Source organism: Lactuca virosa, chromosome 8 (genome assembly GCF_052849685.1).
Source record: "Lactuca virosa cultivar CGN04683 chromosome 8, Lactuca_virosa_CGN04683_v6, whole genome shotgun sequence".
Taxonomy (NCBI): Eukaryota; Viridiplantae; Streptophyta; class Magnoliopsida; order Asterales; family Asteraceae; genus Lactuca; species Lactuca virosa.
Window position 1 is genome coordinate 31,114,792 of NC_136433.1, and position 12,265 is coordinate 31,127,056.

The following is a 12,265-nucleotide window of genomic DNA, read 5'->3' on the forward strand; positions in this document are numbered from 1 at the left end:
GAATTCATTATTTTCTGGATCATAAAATCTCAGTTAGGCTTCTTACGTGCATCAAAGCTACCTCAGAGTTTCTCTCTTAAGTTGAATGTGGTACAATTGAGCTACATGGCACATGGTTCTCTCTCATTGTTCGATATCAGCAGCATGTATGCATTGTAGATTTGGTACAAGTCTCTAAGACCATCACTGGTTGTATATCATAGCCCTTAAAGCATGGGACTTGAGTGATCTTTAAGGTACTAATTAACTACTCTCTTTTGAATATATATCCAACTCTCTGTTTCTCTGTTGAAGTACAAAAACTTCATTTAGAAGTGGCATGTTTTATTTTCAAGAACTATGCCAGTTGTTTCGTGCTTTCACTGTCTTAAGATTGATTTATTAGGCCATCAATGTTGATAAACATCTTTTCACATGTATGTTACTTTTGTGCTTTTGATGGGTGAGGTTTTAACTTTTAACCTTTGTAGCTATTTAATCATTTGAAAAACAGATATTGCTTTAGCAAAACATTTCTTTTAGTTCCAGTATAACAAAACCATGGAGAACAAATAATAATGTATGTATAAATTATAAAACCTTTGACAGAGATAAAGCCGGTGAAATCAAAACAGAATAGAATGCTAATACAATCATGATCTTGTCATTACTTTGGAAACAAATCTTTGTGTTCGACTTCTGATTATAAAATACAATATATTCATCTGCCAAATATGCCACCATCTTTAGTTGGTGCAGTCTGCTATAGTGCTATCCATGAAAAAAGCCAGAAAAAAAAGGGTAACAAAAACAAGAATAGAAAAATAGGAATATCCCCAATGTGGGGGGAAAGACATTTAACACTCATAGTTTTAGACAACAAGAATGCTAGCTATTGTTGTTTACTAATTTGATGCCAATATTATCAACACACAGGTAAATCCGGTGGTGGTTTCTCCAATGTCTGCATTGGTCCAACTCCATTGTCCACAAGAAACACCATCGCCAAACCCCACCCAATGTGAACATCTAAATGACAATGCATAATCCAAGCACCTGAAAAGATAACAAAGAAATTGTCAAATTAAGCAACATACTCTCTTAAAAATTCAACCTTTTTTTTTTTAATCTATTCTTTACCTGGATTATCAGCAACAAATCTAATAACTGCCCACCCTTTAACAGGTAAACTAACTGTATTTCTGAGAGGCGGATCCACAAGGTTGAATTTAGCAGTATCTGTTTTCGGATTAAAGTTTCCAAAACCTTCTGCAAGTATATAAAAATCATATCCATGAAGATGAATAGGATGGTTTTCAGCTGTGAAGATATTTGTTCCTTGCAACACTATCTGCACTCGGGCCCCATATTTCAACCTGTAGACTTTTGTCCCACGAGTAGGCTGCCACAAAGACTGGCTCACATTCCCTGTGTAATCAAACTTCACCGGAGGTTTCGCCGGAAAATCAGTAGTAAAAACTCCAGGAACCCCTTGTTGATGTGCTTGAAGCAAGGAGAAGTTAGACGGGAGCACAAACGATACATTGTTCATGCTGGCAGTGAAGCGGGTCCCATTTGGTCCCTGACAGTTTCTCGCCCTGGTTTTTGGTGGACACTGATTGATCCCTAACCCTGCTGTAATAAACAAACTGTCATCAATTTCAGTCGGAACCATCACTTTTCTTGGGCTTCTGAAGCTGGTGGTGAAGGCGGTGGCGGTGGCGGTGTCGTTATATGCCGGGAGAGGAGGCATGATCGGCTTTGAAGTGACGCACTTGGCGGCGGTACACTTGGCGGTTTTGTACTCCAGAATGGCGGTTGTGGTGGTGTTGTCGAATGGTGCACCTTGTGCACTGGCGTACGCACGTGCAGCAATGTAGTATCTAGCTGGCGCCTGGTCAGCTTTGATGAGTACATCTGTCGTTTGACCAGGTCCAAGCATCAGGACTGAGGTCGTGAATGGTTTTACATAGGAAGCATCTGCTCCCACCACAGTAAGTTTATGGTTGGCTATGGTGAAAAAAAGTTGTTGGTTTAAAGCTGCATTGATCACCCGAATGAGATTCGTCTCCCCTGAATCAATAGGTACAATAACCGTATCTACATTGAAAACAACTTCAGGTTATTATTTTCGTAATTTTTCTTAAAGATTTAGTTAATGTCACAATTTTTTCAAACCTTTGCTTGAGCAGTTGTAAAGATCACCGGGTTGACCGTTGATGGTATAAGCATCAGAGACATTTGGAGCTGCTCCTGTTCTTGTGGCTTCTCTGATAACATCTATCGGGTTCGCATCCCACCATTCACCTGATGATGTCATCATCTCATTACATCAGTCATCAATCATCAGGTATACATATATTTATGAATAGTTATAAAGTTTATACCAAGAGCAATGACTGAATCACGTTTGGGTTTAGGAAAGGGGTAGGAATCTCCTAGTTTAGGGTGAATAACAATAGCACCATAAACAGTGGCTCTAAGCCATGAGCTATGTGCATGCCACCAAAGTGTCCCTTCTTGCCCTGAAATAGTGAACCGGTAGGTGTAACTCCCTCCTGGTCTAATCGGACACTGTGTGATAAACTCAGGTCCATCTGCCCATCCTGTTGTTATCTGTCTCACACCATGCCTGAATAATCACAAACATAAATAAATAAAATCGTTTTATCTAAATATAAATGAGAATATGCATATATGGTTATGTAGTTATATAGTTATACCAATGAATGGTGACATTGTATCGAGCTTTGTTGACAACGTGTATCACTAAAGTGTCGCCATTGTTGACTTCCAGAGTCGGACCTGGGAACTGCCCGTTGACCGTGATGGAGTTATGTGTCTTGCATAGCCTCTTGATATTTGTTTGTTGAACCTAAACATTATGTAAAACACTTGGCATTATTACAAAATAAACGTAACAAAGACAAAAAGAAAAAGAGAAAGAGAAAGAGAAATCAATCATACGACAAAGTCATGGTTGTGAGTCTTTGCATTTGCTAAATATCCCAGACTTGAAACTAGAAGCAAGAAGCTGAGTAAAGTGGTGGTGAACACAAGTGCCATTGTGCTTAGAGGAATAGATGAGTTGTGGGATTGTGAGAAATAAGAAGTGGTTACTTATATAGGAATTGGTAAAGTTGGTTAAGGTTCATGGGTGATAATGCAGCTGAGTTCAACCCAAGTTGGTGCACCCACTGACCTACAACATATGTGATTAACATGAATGCTTGTTAACAGATTTTTCATAATCATTTTCTTAACAGAAGTTAGTTAGTAGATTACCAAATGGACTTTATTTACTATTATTTAGATTTCTTAGAATTACTATATATCACTGTTAGTTTATCAGAGAATGAACAAATTATAGGTTTCACATTCATTGAATCTAACAAATAGTTGTTATTATGATTAATGAATAAGTTATGAAAAAAATTGATATGATCTATAATAAAAAGTGAGAATGTGAATAAAGCACGAAAGGGGTACAATCAAGTTTGTTAACATTGAGTTGTTGGGAAAGCTTATTTTACCATTAAAAAATAGAGCGAAGTAAATATGTTTTTTTGACTTTTAGTGTCCATGACTCAATCCCCAAATAAAAGTAAACCAATGGATGAGTTGACGTCAAAGGTAAAAGGACTTATTTTATCTGTTTCTCATAATCATTAATCTTTTGCATCACACTTTTAAAAACATTTATTTCATATTATAATTTAAACACCATCTTAGAATAATTGTTTACTTTATATTTTTTAAATCGGTGCTAATGATGTTACCAAAAAAGAACATGTTAAATACAATCTAATTACTTGCATGTTTTTCTAGTTCTACATAATAGCTTCAAAAGAAAATAAGTATTAGTAGATACCTTAATACTATAATAAAACAAGTACGAGCTTTTAATATAGACCCAAAAATATCTTACTTGGTTACTAATCATACATAATTAACATAATAATTAGGAAAATATTATACTTATTTTGAAATAAATTTCATTTTTTTGGTTAAAAAAAAGTCATGCTTAGGTGAGATGTTGTTAGATTGGGGGTTTAACAACAAAATTAGTTAGTGATGACAAAGATAGATTCATTATTATGTCCCTCCTGCCTTGTTTGGTGGATTGTCCATCCAAAGTTGGATCCTTTGCTCTACTTTTATTTTTTCAAATTATTGTTCGAGGAAAAGTCTTTCGTCCCTTTTATTTGACCCCTAAAAACGTACACACCAAAAATTATGGGATGGACCCTTTCATGTTTCAAGTTTAAAAAGCCTTTCTAATGAATTGGAACATACTTTTTTTTAACAAGTTGATATAACAAACTATCTTTATTTATCATTTTATGTAATGATTCTAATCACTTTGTGTAAATTTTAGATTAACTGATAAGCATATTGGTTTAAATAGTTAAAAAAATGATAGTATCTTACATAAATTGGTAAAATGAAAAAAAAAAAAAAAAACTAGATTTTTTTTTTTTTTTTTTTTTTTTTTTTTTTTTTGTAGTTAGCCCTTAAAATAAATGTCTAAAATGATCTATTATGATACAATTTATAAACACATTGTATATCAGAAACACTATTATTATTTTAATCCAATTGCTAACATTTTTCGAAATAAAACTCGACTAAAAGATAATATTGTATATATTGTGAGATGTGCAAAATTAACGATGGTATCATGATATGAGCGTATTAATTAGTTATGGTAGTCAACCTATCTTTTATGACATGTTTGATTAATTTATGTAACATGTGAACTACATCACATGGTGCAACAGTTAAATTTGTCATGAGTACAACTTTATACATGTGTAATCTTTAGTTTAAGTGAATCTACGTAAGTTTACTAATAGTTTTAGTCGGCTTTGATTTATTATGTAGTAGTAAATAATTTAGTTCTTTCATTCTCTGTTGATTGAACTCCTTTAATATTAATTAAAGAAGATTGCATAGTGCAATTGGTTTTGGATTTGAAATCAAGTTAACGTTGTATTTTGTGCGCACAAGCTGTTAATTAGTGGCTTGAGAATGGCCGACTAAAATTGCGCCAAGATGGAGATTGACCGCGCTGCGAATGTCTCACGGTAATTCTCTGGAAGTTTTCTGTTCGGTTTTTGCGCCGTGACAATTATGGTCGCGCCATGACCCACGACAAAAATGGTTATTCGCGCCGCGACAATTCTTGTCGCGCCTGATGTCGGCTATTTTATCAGTTTCCTTATACGTGTCTATCTATAAAGCTAATAAATATAAAGGCTGATAGTTAGGGTTCATAGGTCGTCAAGAATCTCTGTAAACACCTGTTTTAGCTTTCTCGTGGACATAGGTCACCTCGACCGAACCACGTTAAATCTGTGTGTCTAGAATAGTTCGTGGTCGTCATCTATACTCCGCTAGATGACCGGATCAGCTTTAACATCGAGGTCTCTCATCTTTTATTTCATCTTTCATCATCTATATCATCTACTCATCTTTACCCAACAAAATTATAGGTATAAAATATATATACAGTTTAAATCGAGTAAAACATGTATAAATCGTTCATCTAATAACCACTTGGGTTGTGGTGACTTGGTAAGGCATGTGGAAGATATGGTGGATAACCTATTGACCCACGTTCAAATCCTGGCACCACTCAGCCCTTGTGGCCATGGAGGTTCGCCTGCAGTGACTCCAGGGCATGAGGCAAAGCCTCATGTTTGCAGCGGGGGATTAGTCGGTGCGCGAAAGCTGGCCCGGAAACCCTCGTTAAGGAAGTTCCCTTTCCAAAAATCGTTCATCTAGCATAGATATCAGGAACACAGATAACAGACACATAACAAGTAATTTATATTAAATACTTCATATCTATGTGTAAGATGAAAGTAACTATGCACTCACTTGTTAAAGTGACGACTCGAAATTCGGGCAGTGTTTCGCTTCTAACAATTGTATTTTCCTTCGATGAAACCTAGTATCATTATCACTAAGTCTTAGTCTATTATTTATTGCGACTAATTATTGGTCTAGATTCATCTTTAACTCAAAGTCTACTTTCATGATCTATCAGGTAAGGAACAATCAGGTAGGATCATATCAGAGGTAGGGTCCGTTTGGTATACGAAGTATACTGTTTGGAAATCTCACTTTAAACACTTCACTAAATCACAACCTAGACATCATCTCCGTAAGTAGATCAATCAGTATAACGAATTTGAATCACTGATAAATCTTGTTTATAGGTTCATAATAATGATAATGAACTTAAACATAAGTTATACTTAAAGTACGATAACCATAACTCACTTACAATGGGGTTTAGCGAGAAATCGGGCTTTGCGCGGGCAGAACTTCTGAGCCGAAAGCTCTTCCTCTCGGGGCCTTCGGGCGCTTCGGGACTCGCTTCTAACACCTAGGAGGTGCTAGGGAAAGGCTTAGAGGGTGGGGGGGGGGGTGTTAGAGAGAGAATGGGTTAGAAAGGTGTGAGAAAATGAGTGATTTGCGCCTTCTATTTATAGGCTGTGAAATCCACTTACGCGGGTCGTAATTGGGCTATACGTGGGGCGTACTGCTGTACGTTGGGTGTACGCATGCCATGTGTCGCAATCTTGTTCCAAGCCGTGGGGAAGAAGTAGTGACCCAGATCTTGCCACGTGTCACTCCGAGGTTCAATGCAAAACTAATTATCTTCTAAAATCCGTAACTTTCGCATACGAGCTCTGTTTTTGACGTTTTTTTATATCCACACGTAGGTAGCGACGTGATCTACAACTTTCGTTTAGACTCCGTCGGCTAATTTTAAATTTATTTTTAAAGTTATATTTTAACAGACTTATACAATTAAAGTCCGTTAAAAATTCATAACTTTGTCATCCGACGTCCGATTTTGACTGTCTTTATATCGGTTAACTTCTATTAACGATATCTTCAATTCTCGTTTAGGTTGTGTCGGCTAATAACCGATCGATCAAAAATTTGATTTTCGGGCTGTGTACTGCTATGCTAAATCTTGGAAAATTCATAACTTCTTCTAACGAAGTCAGAGTTGGACATTCTTTTTATGTACGTTCTCGGTCTAACGTCTATTACGACTTTCATTTAGATTGCTAAGGCTAAAAAACAGTTTATCAAAAATTCATTTTTTTACGATATGCAGCGCCGTGCCGGTTTAGTCGCGAAACTTCAACGGTCATAACTTCTCCGTTATAAGTCGGATTTCAGCCTTCTTTATATCCCCGAAATCCTTATCACGACTAGTTCAACTTTCTTCAAAGATATTGGGTCTAATTTTCATTTTATTTTTGACACATATTTTTATTATTATTTTATTATATCGTTATAAGCATATATGTTGCACATAAATCACATAATACTCAAATAATTCTTTTTTATTACTTCAAAATAGGTTACTATTGTTGACCCTAATTATTACATCATCATAATAATGCTTAGTCAGAAATACGGAGAAATACGGACGTTACAACAAATTAGGGAATTTTGTATATTTATATTTTATAGACAATCAATCTAATGAGAAAGAGGATGATTTACAAACACAATGGTGACAATGTATCTTATATATAAGGGTAAACTACATAAATTGTCCATTTGGTTTGGTGTAATCTTCAAATTTCGTTATTATAAATGACTTTTCATTCTGTCCATATGATATTCTTTTGTTGCGATTTTCGTCGTTGACCAACTTAAAATTACTATTTTAACCTTATTTCATATATTTTTATATAACTTTTTTTTTTCTAATATGTTATTATTAATAGTTTCAAAAAATTAAATGGTTATACCACTTCCTTTATTCCTTCCCCACCCCTGTAAGTCTGTAACCATGTTATGCTGCGTGGTTTGGTTTTATGAATTTTTACTGAATGTTTTCTTCCCGGAAAGTTATGAACTAGCAGTATATTCAAACTTCAAACTAAACACTGTTTACTGTACCTTCTTCCGAGAACATCATCATTTTATGATTCACTTGGTGTTATGAATCATATACAAATAAATCCATAAATACGTTATGAAGCATTTTTTATTATTGTATTTTGTTCGAAGGAAAACAAGTTCATTAAATTAAAAAAGGTGATATCAGTGGATTATTTATGGTTATTTATTTCGTAAGAGAATCCAATATTGATTGTTATCAATCGTATATAAATAAAGGTTCATTATAGCTAAGTTAATCGTTCAAAATTTTCAATAATTCCAAATAATGCAGCATATACGGTTTTCCTTCACCATAAACAAATTTTGTTTCGTATTAATAGTATTTTTGAAATTACTTTGATTCATCTTGTATGTTTAAGTGGTGAAACATAAACCTTTGAAGGGTAAATTCCACAAAAGTTATTAAGTTTATACGAAAATTCGATTTTGATATTGTTTTTTTTTTTTTTTTTTTCAAATTTGACACTCTATTTATCAATTTATTACAATTCTGACAAATTGACTGGTCAACCAGGTTGCTTCTTGACGTGTCATCATGACGTGTTAGTTTTGATGATATGGCATGCTGACGTGTCAAAATGGAAAAAAAAGGTCATAAAAGACAATAAGTTTTTTGTTTTTTTTTTCAATTATGACATTCTATTTTTTGTTCCAAATTGAACATATATTTCAGTTTTGTTTAATGTTGACCATTTTTTATTTGAAACTGTATAAATAATTTTTTTACATTTAAAACCGCATAAATATATATATTTTTCATTTAACAACCACATTTTTTTTTGTATAAATACAAGGTTTTTTACATTCAAACCATAATTTTATGTATAACTATGTATTAATTATATTATAACAATATTTTCATCAAATACGCAACTTTATATAAGCTTGGAGGTGCGGAGTGCACAGTCAAATAAGCTAATGTGATCTAGGAACTGATTACGAGGGTCTGGGGTTGTTTTAATTATCAAATGACCGTTTGTTGTATATATTTATGATTTTTGATTCTTGTAGATATACTTTTTGTTCACGTAATTACTGTGCAAAAATCTTCTTTCAAAAAACATCAAACAAAATATTGTATTTTATGTTTCTAAATTTTAGATTTTGCATGATATTCAAATTAAGTTTTCTTGGATTATCCCAAATATGGTTTCGTGTTACTCTATCATTACGCCACGTTAGCGCTAAATAATTAAATAGTGCATGAAAAATACGGTTATAATATAATTAATACATATTTGTATATAACATTATGGTATGAATGTAAAAAACCTTGTATTTATACAAAAAAAATTAAAAAAAATGTATTTATACGGTTTCAAATGGAACAAAAAACCGATGTTCGATTTGGAACAAAAAAATGGTGTGTCACGTCATCAAAGGAAAAAAATGATGTTCGATTTGGAACAAAATATGGAGTCTCATTGAACAGATTAGAAAAAATGATATTCGATTTGGAACAAGAAAATAGTGTGAAAATTGGGAAAAAAAATGACAACTAAGTGTCAAAATTGAAAAAAAATGAAAACTTATTGTCTTTTGTGACATTTTTTTTTCCAGATTTGATACGTCAGAATGTCATGTCATCAAAACTGACATATCATCATGTCACGTCATTAGACAATCTGGTTGATCGGTCAAGTGGTCAAAATTGTAACAAATTGGTAAACAAAATGCCAAATTTGAGACAAAAAATAACGCATCGAATTATCGTGTAAACTTAATGACTTTTGTCATCAAAACTGACATATCATCATGTCATGTCATTAGACAATCTGGTTGATCGTCAAGTTGTCAAAATTGTAACAAATTGGTAAACAAAGTGTCAAATTTGAGACAAAAAATAACGCATCAAATTATCGTGTAAACTTAATGACTTTTGTGGAGTTTACACAGAATCAAAACCCAAGATTGTATTATTTATTTTTAGTGGTTATTATTATTGTCTTTTTTTTTTCTTGGAGAATGTCTTAGCATCATGAATATAAATACATACAAACAATATATGCCAACATTATTGACTTTGTAAGATGACTATCTTTATGGCGCTACATACAAAAATTCATATAGAAAACTATCATACCTAAGGCATTGTATAACATGTTTCGTCTATGTTTGAAGAGTAATAGGCATATTTACATGCAAGAGCTTAGTTTAAACTTTCAAGTAAATTCGTTTACATTTGTATATATAATATTAAAATGTAATATAAACCATTGGTAATGACTAAAGTTGATGTGAAATCATATGCCAATATTTTACTTTATTTTGTTTTATTGTGTAAAATCCATTTGAGCATGATTTTGTTAACAAGCATGCTCAAGTAAAAAGGAGTTATGATTGATCAAGTGACCTAGAAAAGCAAAGTCCATCATATTTATTGAGTACCTTAATTTGTTTTAAGTAAAACTTTATCATAGGTTAAACTTTATAGGTTTTGTTTTAGGAGTTTTTGAATAATAAAACCAAACCAAAACCAAATGTTTAGGAATAGTTTCAAACCAACAACCGGTTCACAAGTGAACTTTTTGTGTCATAGTGCGAACTATTTATGGGTTCTAGTTTTGTCTTTCGGTGCACAAGATATGTCCATATCTGACAAAGTAATATCAACAAGGACAAATATAATGTTTCTTTAATTTTTATATTTTGCAAAATTATTGTAAAAGATGTAGAGATATAACTAGATGTGTATTTATGGAAAGTTATCGGTTTGATATTTTCCTAAAGCTAAACTTAAAATGGAAAAAGTGGTTAACTAGTTTTCCAGTTTGATCATCGTAGTAACTAATTATACTGTCTCCTAATTAAGAGGGTTTTTTTTTTTTTTTTTTTTTTTTTTTTTAACATTGAAAAATCTCAATAATTAGTTTATGATCAGCATTAAAAGTCTCAAACATAAAAAGTTGGGAACTAAGTGTAATATAACGTTTTAATAATGCAAGTAACAAAAGTAAACAATTAAATAAGAAAATGTATTGAATTTAATTAATCAGGTCCGATTCAAACAGATTTGAGGTCTAAAGAAAAAGTAAGTTCAAAATACATAAAATTATAATCAAATAACTAAAATTGAAGCATAATAAAATTTAACAATTATATTAAAATAATGTACATATACCATTGAAGCAGGCCGTAGGATTTCATTTCAATCTTCCAAACATCTCTTTAATGTTTTTACACCATTCTATTCCAAGAACATATCTCACCACATTAAGTAGAGTTTTAGGATCTTGATCAGGAAAAACTTACTAGCTTTTGTACCTATGCAGTTTCGCCATATCAAGATTCCAGATAGCTTGAGCAACCTAACAATAAACACCAATTCATATCGCTTTTATTAGTAAAACAAAAACATAATCATACAACTAATTTTGGATACCCAAAATGAATTACAACCTATAGTCAATAAAACGAAATAATGAACAACAACTATTAAACAAAATCTTAAAATAATACCAAATTCAAAAACCACATATTGATTCACCCTTTAATACCCTTGAAACTAATTAAATTGAGCTTTTTTAACAAATGATCATGCAACGGAAATCAAGGAAACCAAAAAACTAAAATGTAACTTAAGATAAATATATACTCATGATATAATAGATGAAATTAAACTAACCTTTAGAGAGAATCTATCCATCATGCTTATGGTATCTCTCTCACATCGCCTCTACCTTTTCAACATCTTCTATTCTTTCTTAAAACTAACCCTAACTTGAAACATCTAAGAGCTTAAGTGATTAACATACTTCACTTTCCATCAGATTCAGACTCGGAGATGAGAGAATAGAGTCATATAGATCAAGAAATCAATTTCAATTGATAATTGAATTTTAGAACTTTAGATTTCAGAAATCGGTATTTAAAACTTGTATAACTTTAGAGAATTATAAATCAGATCTTAGGTCGGGAATGAATTAGAAAATCAGTTGAAAATTTTGACAATCAAAAATCTAAAAACTCAAAGTAAGAGAGGTAGATTCGCAATACCGTTGGGGGATGCACTTTAGCTTGGCCACTTAATGTGCTCAATCGTTTGTGAAATTGTCATCAGTTTTTGACGCTTCAATACCTTTGTGACGCTGATGAACTCCTTGTAAACGAGCGACATTAAGTTGGGACCCTAGGCAATCGCATATCCCCTATTTACGGACCAACCCTATAATTAATCTTTAAACTTTCAAGTCTTAGAAAAGGTGAATTTCATAAAAGATTTTATCGTTTTCTGGAGTTGGGAGCGGTGGTATTCGCTCTCAAGATATGGAGGCATTATCTCTATGGGGTTCGCTGTACCATCTACACGGATCACAAGAGTTTGAGACACATCATGGATCAGCCAAAC

General features: G+C 32.8%; 1 protein-coding gene across 1 annotated transcript; it reads right to left on the reverse strand.

Annotated features, from left to right (window-relative positions):
- Window positions 1–621: 621 nt before the first annotated feature.
- Window positions 622–3,066, reverse strand: LOC145130016 (laccase-12-like). The gene is made up of 6 exons (XM_079064870.1): window positions 2,947–3,066; window positions 2,703–2,854; window positions 2,367–2,611; window positions 2,158–2,286; window positions 1,120–2,079; window positions 622–1,035 (listed from the first exon to the last, which is right to left on the reverse strand). The coding sequence occupies exons 1-6, from the start codon at window positions 3,043–3,045 to the stop codon at window positions 905–907; spliced, it is 1,716 nt and encodes a 571-aa protein (XP_078920996.1). The 5' UTR covers window positions 3,046–3,066; the 3' UTR covers window positions 622–904.
- Window positions 3,067–12,265: the final 9,199 nt, after the last annotated feature.

What these genes read in the sequence shown, in the direction of transcription:
- LOC145130016 (XM_079064870.1), bottom strand. Translation starts at nt 3,045, where the DNA reads ATGGCACTTGTGTTCACCACCACTTTACTCAGCTTCTTGCTTCTAGTT. An exon ending in CTCACAACCATGACTTTGTC is followed by an intron (nt 2,855 to 2,946) that starts GTATGATTGATT and finishes CATAATGTTTAG; the next exon opens with GTTCAACAAACAAATATCAA. An exon ending in ATTTGTTGCTGATAATCCAG is followed by an intron (nt 1,036 to 1,119) that starts GTAAAGAATAGA and finishes TTATCTTTTCAG; the next exon opens with GTGCTTGGATTATGCATTGT.